Source organism: Gigantopelta aegis, chromosome 3, assembly GCF_016097555.1.
Source record: "Gigantopelta aegis isolate Gae_Host chromosome 3, Gae_host_genome, whole genome shotgun sequence".
Lineage (NCBI taxonomy): Eukaryota > Metazoa > Mollusca > Gastropoda > Neomphalida > Peltospiridae > Gigantopelta > Gigantopelta aegis.
The window spans coordinates 27,134,723-27,158,755 of NC_054701.1; the positions used below are offsets into that span (position 1 = coordinate 27,134,723).

The 24,033-nt window shown below is 32.7% G+C and overlaps 1 protein-coding gene across 2 annotated transcripts in view; it reads left to right on the forward strand.

The window, feature by feature from the left end:
• The window catches only part of LOC121367797 (syntaxin), a 99,057-nt gene that overhangs the window by 62,505 nt on the left and 12,519 nt on the right, over positions 1-24,033 (forward strand). Inside the window, exons 5-10 of one of the 2 annotated variants that reach the window (XM_041492170.1) lie at positions 5,208-5,281; positions 8,357-8,465; positions 14,999-15,072; positions 16,717-16,854; positions 18,123-18,233; positions 19,887-23,629. In XM_041492170.1, coding sequence (XP_041348104.1) covers positions 5,208-5,281; positions 8,357-8,465; positions 14,999-15,072; positions 16,717-16,854; positions 18,123-18,233; positions 19,887-19,964 — 584 coding nt within the window. In that variant the 3' untranslated portion in view covers positions 19,965-23,629. Of the gene's footprint in view, positions 1-5,207; positions 5,282-8,356; positions 8,466-14,998; positions 15,073-16,716; positions 16,855-18,122; positions 18,234-19,886; positions 23,630-24,033 lie in introns of those variants that run through there. The other variant, XM_041492171.1, reaches the window with a different exon arrangement.

Genomic DNA, 24,033 nt, shown 5'->3' on the forward strand with positions numbered 1-24,033 from the left:
GGACAATATGACATAGCAGTATCTTAACATCAGAAACTTGATGTGAAGGTATTTCCTACATCTACTGTTGAAAACTATTTATACAGTGCAGGCTTCCTGACAGAAAATAATTTGAAGGTATGTAATAAAACAAAACAGACCATAAGTGCCCTTACTGGGTGGTTATGGATTTGAAATGTTTTGAAATTGGACTGCATTCCATGTGCTTTGAGCAGTTATAAAAGGCAGTTCTCTTACTATCATCTATCAATTTTTTTTAAAAATATATCCATTAATTTCCGAGATAATAGGGTACATAATTTTACTCTATATACTCTGTGGCAGAAACCCTGCATGTATTATGATACTTCTCCCCACCTCATATTTAGTATTGGATTTCAAAACGGCCAGGATTTATTTTGTTCATGGCATTGCATCAGACAAGAACTTAAGTATTGGCATGAGAGAGATGTAGTGATCATTCACCCTGGAGGAAAATACATGTTGACATTGAGTTCCACTGATGTTAGGTCAACATTGCTAGTAATATAGCATAAAACAAGACCAGCATGAGGTCTTTTTGCATTATGCATATGTCAACATATGGTTCTTTTAGATAATGATCTCTTATACTGCCCCTGCTATTTAATGGTGCAGGGAGCAGACGGTGTTGGTCTTATTCATCATTCTGTCCACCAATCCAGTTGCACTAAGTAGAAACACCAGCATTCGATGAAATGACAGTAACATGAGTGTATTCAATCATATCTTATTACAAGAATAAATAAGTGCAGACATGTACATTTTTCCTTTTTTGCAAACCAGCATACAAAAATTATATAGTGGTGTAAATTATTTTGAATTAATAAAACTAAGAAAAATTTCAGTTGTTCTGTAGCAGTCAAGTTGGGTATTCAGTAAATATAAAACAAAAAAGAGAAAGAAGTCTACTTTCTTCACAGAATATTATATATAAATACAGTGTATTTACACACAGATAAGGAATGCTACTCAACTGTCCAGTGGATCGGATATGATGAATGTGTAGCTAGGTGAATACTGAATGTTTTTCGACAAATTAAGTGTATGTTTGAGGCAATATTCGTTTGGGTCATTGAGTAGGTCAGCTGTCATCTGAACCTAATAATGTGTCAGTGTCAGCATGTCACAGTGTAAACATCAAACCCGAACAGTATTACCAGTCATTGAATGTGGAATTTGCAGAAGCAATGAATCCTGGTCAGTTTCAGGGTTCGATAAATTCACCAGCCCTCGGTCCAGGGTAGTGAATATTTGGTCTTGGCTAGTGGAAATTATCAACTGTATTACAAGCCTCGAAATTCACGATGGCTCCACAGCATTTGACGTGATGCCTTGTGCCTTTGACGTGATGCCTTGTGCCTTTGACGTGATGCCTCAAAAATGCCAGTTACTTTAGGGCTATGAATAACCGTGCCCTTTTAAATATCTGCCATGGTGCACGTTTTGTGTATGTGTTTAGTTTTTTAAAACTAGACAAGTGTTTAACCCTAACTGGTAGGTCACGTTTTTAAAATTAAAAAACCCCAAACAAAACATGATCGAATTTAATGTTCCTCGGTCTTGTTTGTATACAATTTCTTTGTCATGTATTATTACTGAAAAGCGAACCGTAACAAATGATAAATTACAGTTGAAACGAAAAAACCCATTGTGAATTGCCAAAATTTTAACGTGTCGTACAGTTACGAAAAAAACACCCAACCTATGAATTGACAAAACACATTCCTACAGCTCAATTTTTTTTTCAAATAAAAAATGCTTACAAGAAAACAAAGGCTGAAAGAATCGGAAAAACAACGGAAGGAAGAGGGAGAAATATTATTATTATTAGCTATTTAAATTGACTTGTGGTTATTGATATTCTTCATGGCATAAATTTTAATGTTTATTATCGGACGGATCCATGCTAAAATCACCCAGATTAATTTATTTGGAGTTAATTGAAACACTGAAATAAATATGAACTGTTTAATTGTTGTGGTTATTCTTGAATATTCCATTTGTAACTCATTCTCAGCAGTTCATATACTCGGTACTTGTTACACAGTGTATGAACGGAACTGTATAGTTTGTGGAAGTTGTTATTATGTATAGTGATGATTGGCCACTTGCTGTTGTCAAGATGTTTCACCGGTTAACTTATTATTAGTATTATTTAAAAATATATTTATTTTATGAGCTATAGTGAAGACATCAATGATATAAATGGTTTGTTATTGTAACGATATATCATTTAGGGCTTGAAAATAATTTTTACACTTTTATTTAGTTAGTTTTGTATGCTGATAAGTATGGAAAATGGCAAAACGTTAAATTCACCTGAGATAAAATCATTATTATAACAATATTTCACAACATCTCTTCTAATATCCATTATGTTTATATTTATTAATATATAACTTATAATTGTTTAACGTCCCAATATAGAAAATAACAAGAATTAGATGAACATAAGCTTTTTCCATCCGTACCCATTTCATCTTCACTGTATAGTTGCTTGCAAGATGACTGTATAGTCACTTGTTATCTGTACAAATGACCGGCCTCGGTGGCATCGTGGTTAGGCCATCAGTCTACAGGCTGGTAGGTACTGGGTTCGGATCCCAGTCGAAGCATGTGATTATTAATCCAGATGCCGACTCCAAACCCTGAGTGAGTGTTCCGCAAGGCTCAATGGGTAGGTGTAAACCACTTACACCGACCAGTGATCCATAACTGGTTCAACAAAGGCCATGGTTTGTGCTATCCTGCCTGTGGGAAGTGCAAATAAAAGATCCCTTGCTGCTAATCAGAAAGATTAGCCCATGTAGTGGCGACAGCGGGTTTCCTCTCAAAATCTGTGTGGTCCTTAACCATATGTCTAACGCCATATAACCGTAAATAAAATGTGTTAAGTGTGTTGTTAAATAAAACATTTCTTTCTTCTTCTTTTTTCTGTACAAATGTATCTGTATAGTTGCTTGTAAGATGACTGTATAGTCACTTGGTATCTGTACAAATGTAACTGTATAGTTGCTTGCAAGATGACTGTATAGTCACTTGGTATCTGTACAAATGTATCTGTATAGTTGCTTGCAAGATGAATGTATAGTCACTTGGTATCTGTACAAATGTATCTGTATAGTTGCTTGCAAGATGACTGTATAGTCACTTGGTATCTGTACAAATGTATCTGTATAGTTGCTTGCAAGATGACTGTATAGTCACTTGGTATCTGTACAAATGTATCTGTACAGTTGCTTGCAAGATGACTGTATAGTCACTTGGTATCTGTATAGTCACTTGGTATCTGTACAAATGTATCTGTATAGTTGCTTGCAAGATGAATGTATAGTCACTTGTTATCTGTACAAATGTAACTGTATAGTTGCCTGCAAGATGTCTGTATAGTCACTTGGTATCTGTACAAATGTATCTGTATAGTTGCTTGCAAGATGACTGTATAGTCACTTGGTATCTGTATAGTCACTTGGTATCTGTACAAATGTATCTGTATAGTTGCTTGTAAGATGACTGTATAGTCACTTGTTATCTGTACAAATGTAACTGTATAGTTGCCTGCAAGATGACTGTATAGTCACTTGGTATCTGTACAAATGTATCTGTATAGTTGCTTGCAAGATGACTGTATAGTCACTTGGTATATGTACAAATGTAACTGTATAGTTGCCTGCAAGATGAATGTATAGTCACTTGGTATCTGTACAAATGTATCTGTATAGTTGCTTGCAAGATGACTGTATAGTCACTTGGTATCTGTACAAATGTATCTGTACAGTTGCTTGCAAGATGACTGTATAGTCACTTGGTATCTGTACAAATGTATCTGTATAGTCATTTGGTTGATTTTGCTTTTGCTTTGTCAAGTGAATCAAATAGTTTAGCCATTAAATTTAATTAAACAATTCATGCAACACAATTTTGTATTTGTTATGGGGACTCTATCCATTGCTCTGGCATGTCAAGGCTGGGTCCAGTCTTTCAACCCCTGCAATTGCCCACGGCAATCGACAATGCCATGGAGTTTTTTTAATTCTCCATGGCATTTATTTTTCCTTGGACTATATTCAGCATTTTTTCAATGGAATGTTTGTTTGCCGTGGACATTTCCTTAATTGTAGGGGTTGGTCTCTGATAATGCCAGTGGTTGAGTCCAGGGCTTAAGGCGACAAGTCTTGGAAGTGATGTCAAGCGATGGTACAAAAAGAAAACAACCAACAACCAATGATCATTTAAAAAATCAAAGCGCCCAAATAATGCAAATTGTTTATTTTGTATACCCGCATTCACCCCACTCCGAACCCGAAACCCCATTTAACATATTTTTTATTGTTTTAAATACTCCATAAATGCCGAAAACATACTTCAGAAAATAGGCCAAACTTGTCCTCTAACAATGTTTCCGTTTTTGTGGATACGGTCACATGACAGAATGGAATTTCCCTCCACACTTTTTTTTTTATTCTATAATTAAATGGGTCATTTGGGTAATCTCCTTATATAATTATGTTTGTTGGAGAAAAAGTTGTAATTAGGGTGGGATTTGGGTTTTGGGGATTTTTTTTTAATATAGAATTTACAATACAAAAATAATATTTAAAAAAAAAAAAAAAATATGATTTGGTTTGAACGTTTATTTAATTATTTTTATTTCAAATAATTTTACACTGAACATTTCAGCCTTTTTCCTAAAGCTTTGATTGGATTGTTCTGAAACTTGGTACACAGATTCTCTGGTAGTCACCAAAGTTAGGTTTAATGACACCACTAAAAAGTTAAATTTTGTTTTCTTTAATCACACCACTACAACACATTGCTTTATTGATGAATGACCAATATAACAGAATTACAGTTAAAAGTTCTTTTCTGGTGAAAATGTATGAAAGTAGCCTTTGTGCCTTTTAGGTTAGCCTTGCTGCCTTTCATTTCCTAAATTTTTAAAGGCTGTCATAGCCTGCCCTTCTAAGACCGAATTTCGAGGCCTGGTATTACTATAATAAATAGAGCACTTGCCAAAGCTTCTGTTTTGGGCTAGTGACTTTTTCAAACATCTGTTGAACACTGTCAGTTTGCAGTCTGTTCCTCATTAAGCGAAAACTGGTATTTCTGATATGAGTACTGATGAACTATTAATCACAAAGTGTTTTACTATTCATTGAATTGAAAATTAATATATTTATTTTCAGTTATTGAACAAAACATTGAACAAGAAGAGCATTCCAACAAGTCATCGGCTGACCTGAGGATCCGGAAGACACAGGTAACTTCAGTAGATGTGAATCACAGCTTCTGTAGACATCACTTTTCTTCATTTCTTGTGTGCCTTAGCTACTTATTAAGACATATCATTTGTTTTCAGATTGCGATAAATTATTAAGCTTGTTTTTACTTAATATTATACACAGGATTAAGTAGCATTTGAAAAGTGTTTGGTCTACTAATTGCAAAAGCTTATCAGACGAAGTTCGCTGACCCTATCTTGATGTTTGTCTTATCTTGGCCACTGGTCAATTTCTGTCAAGATGGGATGTGTATCTCAATCTATATTGATAAAAAATGGCTTGCGTTGGGTTATTCAGTGCTGTGGTAACAGTCGTGAAGGCTTTCACAGTTGCTTGCAGTGTTCCATAATTTAAATAAAAGTCTGAGGTGACACCATTTAATATATTTATTTTTACCTGATATTACTTCTGAATGCTTGAACTATTAGGAGAGGGATTTATCTCAGTTGGTAGAGTGTTTGCCTGGAATGCTTGGGTCATAGGATCGAACCTCCTCAGTTGACCCATTGCATTTTCCCCTGTCCCATCTAATGCCCTGTGACATGTATATCAAAGGCCATGGTATGTGCTGTCCTGTATATGGGAAGTGCATATAATAGATCCCATGCTTCTGATGGAAACTTGTATTGGGTTTCCTTTGAAGACTAAATGTCAGAATTCAGTAATAGATGATTGATTAATTAAAACAAAATTTAGCTAGAATCATTGAAATTATTGGTGTCAAAGCTACTGTAATTCTGCTGTAGCAGCAGTTGAAATATATTGAAAGAATATTAGTTAGTTTTAATTTTTATTTAGAATGCTGTTGCTATAGAATTTTGTGAGTTGCAGTAATGGATATTTAAACCAATTTTCTTAATTACCATGCAGATTTTACAGAACTATGTTGTGTTCTGAATTTCTTGTATTTTTTTTTTAGGAGATCTGCATTATGAAATGTTAGAACTGAAGTGAAATATTGACCTGTGAAATGTTTGACAGTCATTGAATCATGACTACCAATACTGACCAATTGTTTTTCCTTTATACATGTATAATATTTGATTTTGTTTGTACATAATAATTTTAGATAGAATTGTTAGATTTCGTCTGAAATTTGAAGGGCTTCTTACCAAGGATTATTAATGATTAATTTATGTGCACCAAGTTACAACAGAGACAAAAGATTTGTTTTATATTGGCAATGTAAGTATACCTGTGGGGTACAGCACACTAACAAGTGTCTTTCTCCCCCCCCCCCCCCCCCCCCCCCCCCCCACCTCCCATTCAAACAGACACCTGAGCTATCGGAGAACATTTTATCAATTTGCTAACTGTAGTAATGAACGATCCACCAAGAAGGACACTAGCATTCTTGCATTATTCCAGTGTTGTATATTCACACTGGACCGGCCTCGGTGGCGTCATGGTTAGCCATCGGTCTACAGGCTGATAGGTACTGGGTTCGGATTCCAGTCGAGGCATGGGGTTTTTAATCCAGATACCGACTCCAAACCCTGAGTGAGTGCTCCGCAAGGCTCAATGGGTAAGTGTAAACCACTTGCACCGACCAGTGATCCATAATTGGTTCAACAAAGGCCATGGTTTGTGCTATCCTGCCAGTGGGAAGCACAAATAAAAGATCCCTTGCTGCCTGTCGTAAAAGAGTAGCCTATGTGGCGACAGCGGGTTTCCTCTCAAAATCTGTGTGTGGTCCTTAACCATATGTCTGACGCCATATAACTGTAAATAAAATGTGTTGAGTGTGTCGTTAAATAAAACATTTCTTTCTTTCTTTCTATTCACACTGGTGCTTGCCAACCCTGTAAACTTTAATTTTGATGAAACCACAAGTAAAGTTACCTATTCGTTCCATTTCTGAGATCCCATCATCCATGTTCAACTTTAAAAAGAAGCCATAAGTAAGCCTTAGGTGAGCCCAGGCTTTTTGTCATGAAACATGCAGGTCAATGAAGTTTTATTTGGTCTTTTTATCCCTGCAATGAAAAGAGGAACATGAAATTTGTCATGAGAAACAGTTGATGTATTAAGTAGTGAACCCCAAATGTCAAGACTTAACTTAATTTAATAGTGATGGTTGTTCTTTTAATCTGTTGTTACATGCATTTGTATAATACTGATGTTATCATATCAAATTTTATTTTAGTTTTGCCCATTATAAATGAGATTTTTAAATGTATGCATTACTTTTACATAGGTGATTAGTTGTTGCCATGCTTAAAATTAATTTTATGCATGTGATGAACACCAGGCTTGAAGTTATGTTCCTTTGTTATTTTGATATAGTCAAAGCTATTCAGCACCATAACATATGCAACTACATGTATACAGACGAAATCATGAATTAATGTTCTTTTCCCTCTTTTTTTTTAAACATTTTATACTGCAAATTGCGGCCCTAATAGTTAGCATTCAGCAATAAATAAATTAACAAGTGAAAATTGTTTACATTAAACAAACTTTAACCACCCATTTTTGTCTAAAAGAGAAATAGTGTGGTACTAACAAGTAGTGTGTTACTTGAGCGATATATGAATTTTTTTGCTTCTTTTTCAGATATAAATCCTTTTTTTTTGTGCATAAAATAGTTTACGCAATGTAGATTTGATTGATCATTGAAGCTGAAATGCTGAACGAATTACCTTTATACATTTGTAGAGTAGAGTTTTCAGCTTTTTAAAATCACTTTTGTTTCTAAATACTTAAGATATTACACCCCTGTGCTTGAATTTTAAAATTGTTCTGCTGTTAACTGTGATATGCCGTGTTTTGTTTTAGCACGCAACAATAACACGTCTGTTTATAGACGTTATGAATGATTACAACAAAGCGCAACTCGACTACCGAGACCGCTGCAAGTCTCGTATTCAACGACAAATGGAAATTAGTAAGATGTTAGCTACATAGAGCAATGTCAAGTAGATACATAGAAGCATTTTCTTTGATTTCTTACATTGAGCAGTTTTAATTTTTGCAGTAGAGATTCGTTTGCAGATTTCTTTTGTTTTAGTTAATTTTTTTCATGATTCCTAATTTCTTCTTTTTTGTCCTAGCATGCGACGTTATCACGCAAATTTGTCGAGGTTATGAATGATTACAACGCTTGTCAAATTGACTACAGAGAGCGCTGCAAAGGGAGAATACAGAGGCAGCTGGAAATAAGTAAGCAGGATATTTTAGCTGGACACATCCTATGTGGTGGGCTGACATGTGGCGCAAGTTGCACTGTGGCACTCGTTTCTGCAGTCATTGTGTTTACGATATTCATATCAACTCTGATGTTTCAGCAGTCATTGTGTTTACGATATTCGTATCAACTCTTGATGTTTCTGCGGTCATTGTGTTTACGATATTCGTATCAACTATGACGTTTCTGCGGTCATTGTGTTTACGATATTCGTATCAACTCTGACGGCATTTATTACTCTGGTGGTGGTGTACAGCTTGGCAAAGGAATCTACGTCAAATCAATGATTTTAAAACATAAATACTAAAAAAAAATGGTCATTGTGTTTTAATTATGTTTTCAGCATACGTTATTAATTTTGATAGTAATTAGTACCCTGTGATGTACAGTTTGAGAAAGATAGCTATTTCAGAGCAATTATTAAAAACAAATATTGGTATTAGATAATATATATTATTAATGTATAAAAATATATAAGTTCCTGATGAAAAACCTATAATATTTGTCTAATAAAAGTACTTTAACACTCTTCAAAAGCCTCCAAAAAATATACTCTTAAGAAATCCAATTACTGTTAGAAGATATAAAATTGATTAAGTATTTAAGTATTTTATGTTTGTTCAATATTTTGGTTATAAAAATATAATCTCTTTCTGGCAAGTTAGATCTATATGAATGGTATTTTTTGTGTATGGCTGATTTCAGGGCTTCTAGAATATGGTAGCCAAACACTTGTGGTTAATGTTTCTTACTGTCAGTTTGGTAAATACTTAGTCTTAAAGTGCCTGCCAGCTAATGGGGGAAACAAAGCCCCCATAAAAATATAAAAAAAAAAAACCCAAAAACCAAACGACAACAAAAAAACAACAACCACAAAGCCCACAGACACACAAAAAACAACACCAAAACCAGCTGAAATATGACTGTTTTTATATACTAAATCGAACTGTCATCACTATAAACCATCTTCAAAATGAATCTACAGTGCTTGTCATTCCTTCTAATCGAACTATAAAACATTTTAAAAATACCTTTTCAACAATTCCTGCTATTTTATGAACTGGTATCCAGTGATTCGCTGATCTAAATACTACATTGGAAGTGTGATGCAAAGAGTCACCAATATTCTTTTAAACTTGCAGGTTGAAAGACACCAAATCAATCCATTTGTTGATAAAGTTAACCTTTTTCGTATACAAATGATTTGAACAATATAATGTCTAGGCAAGACACATAAAAATAAGTTGTACTTTATCAGTACATTTAATCTATCTGTATAAAAATTGAGTAATGCCTGGCATCTAAGAGATTTAAGGAATGCATTTATTAGGAATCTTGTAGAAAGTAAGTTGTTTATTGTAGTTATTTTGATAGATTTTTTCTGGTGTTGTTAGTACAAATGTACATGTACAGAAGATGGCATAGTGGATTTATTACTAGGGTCAAATGAATTAAAAAAAATTGCTGATCCCATGATAAGTGGATTTTTTGAAAATTCTATAAGCCCTGTTTTTATAAATTGTTAGACAGTAGTAAGCTGATTATTTAAGCATGTAACACTTTGTTAGTGAAGGAAAGTTGAAAATTATTAAATATTTAGCAGTGCACTAATGGTCAAAATTAATAAGCAATGTATGAGCTTCTAAATCCTAGAATAAATAGAAGATAATGGTGTTAATAACTATTATTAGTTTTATGACCGAAGTAACAGTGATAACATGATAACAGGCTTACATCATATCTTAAAATAACAGGTTACAGTGTTTTAGTGAGAAAATAGGACAAACAAATTTCTCTTTGTGTAATGATTGGAGGAAAGGGGCGGGACGTATCCCAGTGGTAAAGCACTCACCTAATAAGCAGTCAGTCTAGAATCAATCCCCATTGAGCTATTTCTCATTCCAGCCAGTGCACCATGACTGGTATATCAAACGCTGTGGTATGTGCTATGCTATCTGTGGGATGGTGCATATAAAAGATTCCTGGCTGCTAAGAGAAAATTTAGCAAGTTTTCTCTGTAAGACTATATGTCAAAATTGCTGAATATTTTACACCCAATAGCCGATGATTAATAAATTAATGTGCTCTAGTGGTATCATTAAATTAAACACATTTTGATTAGAGGAATTAAAATTTGTGATCTGTAATGTTCGAAAACAATATGAAAATACTATATTTGTAATATACAGTACTTCCTAATTACCATAATTATTTGATTTTTTATAGCTTATTAATAAGTTATAAGCATCACTGTGGTCATTAATTCCCCTGAAAAGAAAAAAAAATGTGTTGATTTTAATGTTACAGGGCAATTTTGAAAGGGTTTTTCTCATAGGCCAAATGGTTCAGCTACATTAATTTTTAACCTGCCTTGAGCAATTTTAAACCAGTAACTTTTGCAAAACATACACAAAATTAAAAAAGAAAAGTTATTCTTTAAGCCAACAGCAATTTAATGTTTATCCAGTCACAAAGTAAACCTGCCATCAGTAAAGCCACTGGCATACGGGAATCAGTGCCCCCTCATCTGTACATCTATGCATGTTTTGGGGAAACTCTTGTCTGTTGGTGGCAGGGCAGGACATAGCTCGCTTGATGCATGGTTGGTCTGTGATCAATCCCCATCAGTGGGCCCAATTAGGCTATTTGTCACCCCAGCCACGACTGGTATATCAAAGGTCTTGGTATGTGCTATTCTCTCTGTCAGATGGTGCATATGTAAGATCCCTTGCTACTAATTTAAAAATGTAGCAGGTTTCCTCTCTAAATGGCTAAATGTCAAAATTACCAACTGTTATAATAAATTAATGTGCTCTAATGGAATCGTTACATAAAACAAACTTTTTTGTTTATAGACTAAGCAGTAGAGACAGACGATAGATTCAGATCCTAGTGACAGACAAATGTGCATTTCTATAGCCTGATGATGGCTCTAAACTTGCAACATTCATTCCAGAATCCGTCTGACATTTACATTTAATGAGAGCAATTTGCCTTTTTCAACGGCTCTGGCCCATGAAATAATTGAGCTTATTTAGTAACTCCTTAACCAGCATCGTTTATGCTAAGCTTGTCAATGAAATTACATTTGTTTATTTTAATCAGATTTATAGGATATGTATAGAACATTTTAAAATGTAATGGTGTGGATGGCAGAAGAATAAAAATATGATTAAAATAATGTTTAAATAAAGAGTTCCGACCATATGTTGAAAAGTTTTAAAGCTCTATTAATTTGATAGCCTAGGATTCAGACAAATTGATATGAGAACATTGTTTATGTGAAATTATGCATCCCATGTGATACGAACTTGCAGAGATGGCATGGGACATATAATTTAAAATGAAAGATTTGTTTGTTTTGATAACAATTAGAATAGTTAATAGCAGTGAAAAATCATTAACATAAAATGTTGCACACATTAAAAATGAATGAATGACATTTTATTATAAATTATTTTATTAAAGTTGTTTGGTATTGTTTGTTAATCAATTTCTATGGCCTAAATTGTATTGTTTTGTATTGTGTAATAAAGAATTTTGACTACAGATTTCAGACCACTGAGTGGCCTAAATTTACAGTCGTTCAGTATTGTGTACAAGTGTTTTGTTTGAACCATTGCATTATGATATACGGTGTCATTTTGGTTTTGCAACGTGCAACTTGCACCACAGTTCACTCTAACTAAGATGTCCAGTTCTTTCTTACTCGCTCCCCTTCTGCTGCTCGTAACCTTTATGGAGTAATTTATTGTCGTTGAAGTGCATGATCATGCTTATAACTTGTATGATTTGCAGATTAAATGTATCTGTTGCAATGGAAGTTGTAGTTGCTTGTTTGTAAGTGATCAACATTCTGGTAAGCCTCTGGACCCCTAACTCTACAATTACAAGTGGCTCGAAAATTGGCATCAAGTGCTTCAACTCGTCACATGTACCAAATAACTGCTTTTTCTTGTTATTAGATCGGGGGGAAAAAACAACAACATCAACAAGAACACAAAGCAAAAACCCCTTATTTTGATAGATCAGTGTCTTCACAACGAGCATACAAAATTCTAAACAAATTTTTAATTTGAAACCAAAATTGAAATGTTTTAAGATAATAATTGAAAGTTTATTAAAATTTGTATATATTTGCACATCTGTTTTTTTGTAATTTTGTTTCTTAAAAAACAAACATTTTTGACTTTTTGACTTTGGGATCATTCATTTTATTCATTCATAAAGAAGCACGCCTTGTACTAGGGCTGTTTACATAGATTCAGATACATGCAAAATGACAGAATATATATGTATATATTTTTTACTAAGCATGTGGGTATTGATTTTGTAAAGTGTATTTAAATTTTGTTAGCTCATAAAAATATATGAAAAAAATGGGTGATCTCTTTATTTGCTAATGCATATTTTGCATGTCATTTTCTATTTTCATCAGCACTTTCTTGCTTTCTCTTGCTGAATTCTGTGCTAATTTGTTTTTCCTTTGCAGCTGTATTTACATTCCAGTATATGAAAATTAAAATAAGCATAAAATGTATTTTTATGTTCATAGTAAAACTGACATAATATATGTTTCAAACCTATGTCAAATACATGTTTTAATGGTTAACTTATTTGGCCCCTATTCAAGTAGCTTAATGAAATTGCAAAATTAAAATATGAAAAGTTAAAATTAAGGAGAAATATGGATGGGTTTTTAACTGATAAAAGAAATCCTTTATACAGATTACAATTGTATATGTATGGTAAGTGACATAACAAACATTTCTCTCTCTCTCTCATCTCTCCCCCCCCCCCCCCCCCCCCCCCCCCCCCCCCCCCCCCCCCCCCGAAAAACAACCATGGAACTATTAATGTCTTATGCATGTTCATCCTGGGCTTAAATTCAGGAACAAAATGAGTATTGAATTTGGAATACAACTGAGGAAGTTGGAAGATGAGATATGAAAACATTTTTTTTTTTTTTTTTTTAAATTACCAACATCTGTTGAGAAATTAATATCGGTCGAGATTTTAAAGCTTTGCAAATTCCTTTTAGTTAGTGTGGTGGACTGGGTTGTGGGGAATGTCAATTTTTTGTCACTGTGTAAAAGAATAGTTTTGCATAATTTGACCATTTCATTTCAACTTATTTTTGTGCTTATATCCAATTAAGGTTCAAGCACACTGTCCTGGGCACACACCTCAGCTGGACAGTGAGTTGGTGGTTAGTGAGAGAGAGAGATAAGGATGTAGTGGTCTTACACCTATCCATTGAGTCATTAAAACTCATTCTGGATGGGAGCCAGTACTGGGCTGGGAACCCAATACCTACCAGCCTTATGTCCGATGGCTTAACCACCTTGGCCTGTTCATCTGTTCAACCATGTCATTACTAATAAAACAGTCTCATTTGACAATAACAAATCATTCAATGTACTGATATACATATATCTGTTAATATATATTAATATATTAATAAATTTCTTCTTTTTTTAAAAAGACAATTGTAAATACAATGTGAAACTTGTAAAATATTTTGAGTTTGCATTAATTATTGTTGCATTCTTCAAGAACATAGCAAAAAGTGTTCTTCTATGATGTGTACATATTGTGTATGTTCTCTTGATTTAGCACAAATTCTTGTTGAATGTGTCTTATGGTTATTTGCCAATATGTATATTCTTCTTAAATATTTTTATTTAAATTCTTGACAGCTGATGTTAGGCCTTAGAAAACTGCACAAATGATCATTCCATTCATGCATTGCATGCTGAAGCATTATTTTGCATAATATATTTTTTCAGTTACTCATTAATGTAGGATATGAGTTATATTGGTTACCTGAAAATATGTGTAACCCATAAATGTTTAATTCTCAGGGGCATGAACGTCTAGCAAGATATCCAGATAATATCTTAAAGTTTAAATTAATAAACAAGCAGCATCAATAAATAGTTAACTCAGTAGACGTGGTCCTGAAATCACTTCCCAACGTCTGGCACATATCCAACATTATTGACTGTGCATGCAAGTTTTAACATTTTGTCAAATATTTCTTAACTTATATTAATAAAGGGCCAGTAATTTTGTAATCAAGCTCTGTGAACCACTATGGCGGTAGTATTAGTAGCATCAAGCTGTTTAGCTTATCAAATATAAATATCATAATTTAAATACCTGGGGCCTAATTCACTAAACTCTCGCAACTTTGTGATCTTGCAGTGCAATGCAAAAAGACTTGCAAGGAGGATGCCTTGTTGTCTAGCAGAGCCTAAGAGACCTTTGTGAATTAGGCCCCTGTTTATTAGCCAAAGTTCTACTAATCACTGTAAGTGGGAGAGGGTGTACCAAAACTCAACAACAATAAAAGGAGTTAAGCAAAAATTCATTAACAACAAATACAGTTACGGTAACTATATACAAGACTGAATTGTTAATTACTATTTAGTTTTCAATTTCATGAACCGTCTGATAATAGAATTTGTTCTTACTAATGACGTCTGGTTACTAATTCTTCTTTTAGCTGGTAGAACAACAACAAATGAAGAGTTAGAAGATATGTTAGAATCTGGGAACCCAGCTATATTTACACAAGGCGTAAGTTACTTGCTAGTTTGAAATAATTGCAGCTTTATACCTTGAACTCAACTATGATGTTCATCAGTGGAACTTTTTAATACCAATTTTTATTACACCATGGTGAAAGACATACCCATGTGGTATTTATCATCTCTTCACATTGTGGAATATGCCTTTTGAGAGGTCATGACCTCTTGATCAGGTGATCAACTGTCACACAGTACAAATCTGATAGATGTTTATGTAAAAAGTGTATCGGAAAAGTACTTGCTGTCAATTCTTATAATTAATGTTAGCAGCATAAGTTAACAAAATATATATTTTAATAATTTTGTTTAGCCTTGACTATGTTTATAATATTGTTTAAGTTAACTTCATTGATACTATGGTAGATATGTGACGTAGAAATGCAGAGTTTAATTGATAAAAAGCTAAATGAAATTACCACAACATGACGTCATTTGGTAAGCGACGCCATTTTCCTGGTCTTAAATCTCTGCATTTTTATGTCTTGTTTAATGATTTTGGAAGTCATTCTATGAGATATTTGTTCATTGATGTGCAATGTAATAAATATAATACTATACTCGTTCCCATGTGAGACAGTTTATATTACAACTCGTGCAAAAGCAAGTGATGTATGATTGAAACCACATTTGCTGTAATATAAACAGTCTCATGCGGGAACTTGTTTATTATTCTCCATGTCCATCATTTCATCAACTTTTTCTTCAAAGTCTATTTTTTCCAAGAGTTTTACATGGAGCACATTTTTTTAATGAATACTTGCATAAACCAAAATATAATTGCAGTTAATTCTTAAGTATATGTTTGTATCTTTATTGTGGCACAAAACCTTATTTGTACATACTATATTGGAACTCAAGATATATAAAGAGTATGTCTTAGAAAATATAGTGTGAAATAAATGAATCAAATCATCTGTATATTTGGTTACTGGCAGAAATGTATCTAAATAGTTATTATATCTTGCCAATAGTGATTGCATGATAAATGGACATATCTTTTTTTTTTCTTCTTTTTATTTTCTTCTTTTTTTAATCCTATAACTTACCCATGATACCCATGCCATAAACCTATGTGATAATTTTAGTGTATTAACCCCATTAATAATGGTATGCAAATTGGCAAGGTCTCTAGGTAATGTGTTGCTGTGGATGGGTCATTTGCTTACAAGCCAACAAGACCTGTGTACCTGAGCGTAACGTTTTCAAAGTTTGTAGGTGAAATATTTATGAATCATTCAAGAATAAACAAACCATAGCTTACAAAATTAATGTTTTGTTACTGTAATTAAATGGGCAAGAAAAAGAATCAGTCACCATTGTGAGGTGTAGATAAGCAATTCCAACCCCGAGAACAAAATGTTTTTTGTAAGGGCCTCGATAAACCTTGGCCCTCACAAAAACATTTTGTCCCTCAGGTTGGAATTACCTTATATATACCTCACAACGGTGATAGATTCTATTAAGACGGTGGCTTTCAGTGATTTATTATACTAATATAGTTTTTGTTGGATATTTAAATTTTGTAACTTGGTTGTTTAAGTTGATACTAATTATATTAATTAGTATAGTAAGTGGTGGTGGTTATCACATGTCAAATAATGTCATATTACAAGAACTGTTTACTTTATTACAGATTATCATGGAAACGCAACAAGCAAAACAGACGTTAGCAGACATTGAAGCTCGTCATAATGACATTATTAAATTGGAAACTAGTATACGAGAATTACATGATATGTTCATGGACATGGCAATGCTTGTTGAACAACAGGTAATTCCTCTTACAGTTTACTCTTTTTAATAACTTATTTTTGCATAGATTATCCCTTTACTAAAGAATCATTGTTTGCTATAATTTGACTTTCTGATAAAAATTGTCTTGATTTTGTTTTAATCAGCTATAATTTCTTCCTCTTTTTTTTGACTATATTTTATTTTTCCTAAAAAATAAAAAAAAATTCTTATTATGCTTTAAAAAGGTAAATAAGAATATTGCATGAAAAGTTCTTTGTGGGATTCCCCCCCCCCCCCCCCCCCCCCCATTTGTTTTGCTTTTGCCAAGGCATACAATGGGAAATAACTCTTCATTAATTTTTCTTGGACTTAATAAAAATTCTTTGTCTATTCTTGTTGAATTATAGATCTATATACAAAAACAGATGAAAAATTTGCTAAATACAATGATATTAAAATAATAAATCTTATTTAATGGTTTTTAGGATATATTTTATGCTTAAGCATATAAATTATATATATATATATATATATATATATATATATATATATACAGTCGAACCTGTCTATGGCGGCCATTCGTGGGACATGACAAAAGTGGCCGCCATAGAGAGGTGGCCGCCCTATGCAGGTCATATATAAGTCCGAATTTTAAAAAACAATTACACGTATGTTGCAATAGAACTATTTAGGTGGCATTTTGAAAATAAATATCAGAAATAAACTGCAGCAGTATTTAATTCCTTCTAGAGTTGACACGTTTAACTCAAGTTGTTTTAGGCTAGATACCCTCTTATCAACTGCGTTTAATGACCCCCGCCGATGACTAGTACATCGCACCGTTAATCCAGATTAAAAACACTTGTTAATTAACGAACACAGCTAAGCGACCGACGACCTTTAAAGGACCGCTGTTTATCAAGCCAATTGGTTATATCAACAAAAACATCTTACGTTCTTTTTTACGATTGCCGACATTTCTTTCTAACTTGCACTAAAAAACAATTGTGGCCGCGATAGCAGGTTCATTTTCGCTTTTTTATGACAAAAGTGTGGCCGCTGGCCGCGTTGAGCAGGTGGTTGCCATATAGAGGTAAAATATATAGTAAAATTCATTGGGGGGACCTCAGGGTGGCCGCCATGGACAGGTGGCCGCCATATGGAGGTGGCCGCGAAGGCAGGTTTGACTGTATATATATATATATATATATATATATATATAATTTGCAGTACATTTATTCCATATATTATAGGAATACTAATTGTGTCTGATTATATATTTTGTAATATATATGTTTGTTTCAGGGTGAAATGATTGATCGGATTGAATTCAATGTGGAACAAGCTGTAGATTATATCGAAACTGCAAAAATGGACACAAAGAAAGCAGTAAAATACCAAAGTAAAGCTAGGCGGGTAAGTACATACGAAGTTCTCCTCTTTAGACTTTTTATTACAGAACTTGTCATCCATGGAACTAACAAACTGGCCATGTGGAATTCCTTGTCATAGTTAATCTTCTCTTGAGGTGAAGCAGTTACTTTAATGGTGCATCAGAATTGCCAGATAACAACTTTATAATATAAATTATGAGCATTTTAAATAAAAACAATTTGCTGGAAAATTAGAAATGACTAAACTAGACAATAACATAACATTGTTTGCCAAATTAGCGTAGTTTTCTGTAGATGGTAACAAAAAGTGTTATAATGCAAGTCTCTTAGAAGAGTGTTTTGACTACGTAATTCCATTGTAGCTTCTTCAGATGTTTTCTGATTAAAGCGACGGAGAACATTGTTGATTATTGTTAGTAATCAAGTGCCACCCAGTATTAGGTATGGCATCCATCAGTCTGGCATTCTTGATGATCCCATAGTATTGTGCTAGGGACTATTTGACAATTTCTCTTTTATACTACAAGGTGAAAACAAGTTACAAGTTTTTTGTTGTATTATGTCAAGTCGCATTATTATAGTTGTTTATCATTGTATTTTGACATACTTGTTTTGATTGATATTGAAAAGCAATATATTTGCAATCATAGGCTATTCAATTCTCACAATGGAAAACATTTAGTTTTTGTCAGTTTTCAGACATGGAGGTTATTTTGTTAAAAATAATTAAAGAAGTGGCTAACTTAAAAACAATTTTATTAACCAAATGCCAAATGTTGTATCCACTTTAAAGAAATAATTTAATTTCGAAATGGGCAAGGTGAGCCCTGAGTGTTACTAATTGCGCTAACTTATTAATTTAATTATTGATTCTCTTCACAAATCATAATTGTTTTTTCACTTTTTGAAAAGGAATGCCATTCATAAAGAAAATACTGTAAATCCGCAATGCAGTGTTTGTTGATAAACAGCTTAGAAGAATAGTTTTACTTTAACAGTACATATAACGTAAATGAAATAACCAAAAACAAGTGTATGTCAACTTTGATAATGCTACAGTAATATTTCTTGTTGTACTTCATTATGTTGTTGCCTTTTTGTTACATTAGGTCTGCATACATGTATTCTTGGCACTGATCTTTATTTTTCATGTAATGTTGTTCTTTGTTAGCAAGTTCAATATTAAATATGTTTTATTTATATTATATATTGCATGGTTAGTGCTGTAATATACTTATCTATTCTCTGTGATATCAGACTCAAAATAGAGCATTGGAAAGATGTTGCTGTGAACGCTATACCCACATCCCATCCCCCCAAAGATATCTAAATAAAGCATATATATGTGTCTTAGAGTATACACATTTAAAAAACATTTTGCAGATTTTTTTTTTCATCCATGTAAAGAAGTTGTTCACAGCATTTCATAGCCAGTTTTAGTGATTTATACATATAAGGACTACGTACTCCATCCCATTTCAAAATTGTGTATAATGCACCTGGTATCTATATATCAGCACTGACTATGTACTAGTTTAGTGTTATGTTGTATTTAAATATTTAGTCCCCACACACACACGCACACATACACATAGATACATTGATTTTTGTTAATTGTTTTGTTGAATTAGTTTTTCTGTTTAGTGAATTTTTGTTTGGTGTTTTTATTTTTCAGAAAAAGATTATGATAGTTATTTGTATTCTTATCCTGCTGGCAGTGATTGCCATCATACTCGCCAGCACTCTGTCCTGAGTGGCGCCACAATTCCACAGTCATCGTCATCAATGTTGTCATCACCTGCTGTCACTGCATGATTTGTATTATGACTTTTTAGTTCCTTTTAATTTATTGTTATACATGCAATCAATGTACTTGTTTTATCTTGTGTTCTAGTAGTGTTACTTTCAGTTACACCTTTTCACTAGTCTAATTCAGTAAATGGGTTGCAACAGACTAAGTGTTAAAGATTAAGAGATGAAGAAGGTGTGTAGAGAGACAAAAAAAAGATGTTTTTGTTTTTGATTATTTTAAAAAATATATTTTTGTGTCATGTCTTTGTTGGCTTCCATATTAGTGCTTAATAATTGAATTTTTTTTTCACAAACTATCATACATAAAACCATTAGGATGTTTTACATAAACTAGGGAATATGGTTGACATTCAACTAAAAAATCATATTCGTTTCCATTCCATTCCATTTGACTCAGATCCATTCGAAATGTTTCAGAGGAGTGTGTAATGTGTAATAAAATCCAAATATAGTGTTTTAAGTATTAAATGCTTTGAGGGGGGGGGGGGAGAGAACTAAGTATAATCATGCATCATTATTTCACCGTCACCATCATTGACATGAAAATGAAGTTGATACTCTGCTGTATAATGTTTTTTAAAATAAAATAAATAGATGTCAAATTAAAACAAACTTGTGGATTGTTCTCCTTTGTTGATAAATTTGGGTTAAGTTAAGTGAAAAGTATCAGTGCAAAATCAAAACTGATCTTTCATTATTAAACCAGTTTTGTTTTGTTTAATATTCACTTCTTGAGTCTTAGTTTTTCAACACTACTTACAGTAAATATTTATAAAGTTTTATTAATAGAACGCTTTGTTCTCAGATAGTTATAAAACAGTTATTAGCAGTGATTTTTAATTACATTTTCTTTTATTGTAAATGGTGCAACTTTTACACACTTGTTAATATTTAACAATGGTTTGATATAATATGTAGAGTACTTGCTTTGAAAGTGTAAATAAGTAAAAAATACTTGTTAAAATGTTGGAAATAATTATTCACATTAAAATGCAAAATACTTAATCATGAGGTGGCCACAAAAGATTTGTGAAATACCGCAGTAGATACCATTGTGTAAGGAGACCAGTGATGTATTGCTACATACATTTCAATTTGTGCAATAATGGGATTCTTCCCTATTATGACAGCATTTTTGTTGTTTTGTTGGTTTTCTACAAGTGTAAATATCATCTCATATTAAGTAGGGTGGTATAATTAATTGGAAGGCTAGACAAGTTGCTTATAAATTCATTGCTACTTAGATCGTTTATTTTATCTAATTAATTATGTAGTTTTAAAAGAAATAACTGAAAACATTATTGCTGATATGAATATTTAAAAACTTTTAAATATTATTTTTTAATCAGATCTCTGTTGCAAATAACAAATAAAATAATTGTATAATCTTGTGTAGATGCGAATGAAATTACTATTAAGTTTTAATTAAAATCATATTAATTAATTAGTCTACCATTACAAATTATGTAATTTTATTTTTATAGAGAAATTCCTTTATTTGCTTGCAAAATGCATTACATTACATCAATAACATTTGTAATAGATTCTAAGGATTTTAAGAATCAAGAAAGCATTTTTGTAAGCACAAGAATCATTTGAAAAATTCTTATATGTTGAATTGAATTGATCACTTTGACACCTAGAAGTAGAAACAAAAAATATTGACAATATGCAGTCTTCGCCAGGAGCAAAATCAAGGTGAGCTGAAGTTGACTCTCCTGAAATTGTGTTAGGCGAGCAATCACATGATGTGTCAAATAAACTGTATTAAATATTTTAGTGAGAGGCGAGCAATTTGCTGCTCTCCTAAATCTTTCAAGTCGAGTGGAGGGGAGCGGGAGCGGGAGTGATCACTCGCCTCTCCTGGCAAAGACTAATATAATTCATAATTATAATTATAATTCAGATCTTTCATCACCAAACATGGTTTTTATTGGTCTATAATACGTGAATGTCAAGTGCCTATGAAATGGCTAATTTAGCGATGTCTGAAAAACATTTCTTACATGTATCTTGAGCGGAACTGGGCAGGGAGAAGTGATAACTTTCCACACTACCGGTACATCATTTCTTTTAATTATTATTATGCCTGTTGAACAACATTGTTATTTATCGTGGTTCGTCAGTATTATTGACTTTACTGATTCGCTTTCCGTAACCAGTACATTATTTTTCATGTATGTTCTCTGTATGTTGTTTTGTCCTATAATCTTAAGCATAAGTTAAAGCATAAGCACAAAGTATTTTCTATGATGATCTCATTATATAACTTAATGATTAGAATTTAATTAATATATATCCGAGTCTCCTATGCAGGAATAAAATTTTATTAGAACAAGCTTGCATGCTATTTGCATTGTCATGAAATATTTCAATTAATCATCAAGAAAGTACTGAAGAACAAATTTGCTTTATCGTATTAATTACTACACCCAAAAATGGAAAAAAGTCCTCTTAGTTTTGTTTTGACGATTTGCTTTTAGTTCTTGTTTGCTTACAAGAACTTTAATTCATTACATGTGGAGCTTGTGTTATTTTTTTACGAAAGCTGTATACAAAATATAGCTGACGTCATTGATGAGTGTCATTGATACCGTATTACTTAAAGTAGATGTGGACAAATGAGAGGGTTACAGCCTCTAAAAGTAGCCAGAAAGGTGGTCATCAAGAGTCGTGGACTGATGCTAAAAGTAGAATTTTTTTACAATTTAGGTTAAGGGAAAAGCTTCCGCTAATTAGATAAAAAGAGAAGGGTGCTGGTCGAAGCTTGAAATGTTATAGCATTGCTGTGTGCATATATGAAAATGCTTCCGAGCATAGACAGTCAATTTTAAAACAACTTCTTATGTAGATTAAATAATTTTTCTAAGTATCATTTTAATAATTATCTGTTAACTGATTGTACACATAGACATAAAGATTAATTTAGGAATTTAATAATCATACTTTAAAATATGCTTTCTTTTTTTTCGTTTATAATTTGAGATTAATAATTACGCAAATATGACTATATGCTTTTATATAGTGACCAAATATAATGTTTTGGTAATTTTTGAAATGCTAAAGAATATTTTAATGATGAAAATTTAGTACTTAAGTGTTAGTGGTATATTACCATTAATTTTAAAATTGCTTTAATAAACTGATAAAGTTGACCTTTTTGACATATGGCATTGTTTGTAATTTAAAACATCATAGGTATTTTCATAAGATTAAAAAAAATTTTTTTTTTACCAAATACCTGGTTTGTTATACTAGTATTTATTTTTGCTATATAGAAATTCATAAACTGACATGAAGGCAAAGCAGAAAAACATTTTAAAATCTTAAATTTCTAGATCTCATTATTACAAAGAAAATTGCATCTGTCTTGACGTTTGCATTCAAGAGTATGTATAAATTTAATATATTCAGTTGCTGTTTAAAAGGTGGATAAAAATACAGACAATTTAAGGATTGAATTACAGACTATTAAAAGTGTTAGTGGAAAGTAATAATAAAACCATCTTTATAAATCAAGGCTAATATTCGTTCCTCGTATTCAGCCTTGATACATGTAGTCAAGATTACTGATATCCACTACTAGTGCCCTTTATTGGAAGAAAATTTGTAACACCGATTATGTCCCTTACACGACATCGCTGACCAATTACAGCATCGGTAACATGTGACAATCTTGAAAGCAGTATCAAAAATTAACTGCCGGACGCTGACGCTGCCATCTTTGTTTACAATAACAAGGGAATCTATAAGGAGCGTTGAGATTCGTTGCAATCAGATCTCATCGCATCCAATGAAATTTAAGCATTTTGTGGCACGATTTCTTGACGACATGTATCAAGGCTGAATACGAGGAATGAATATTAGCCTTGATTTATGAAGATGTATTAAAACCAGAAGAAATCATCGTTTGTTTCCTGCTCTTTATATGTGCTGATTTCAGCGTGCATGTCAATCATAAAGTGAATAGTCGTGACTCGTTCATATTATATTGTGTTTGAACAAGTGTA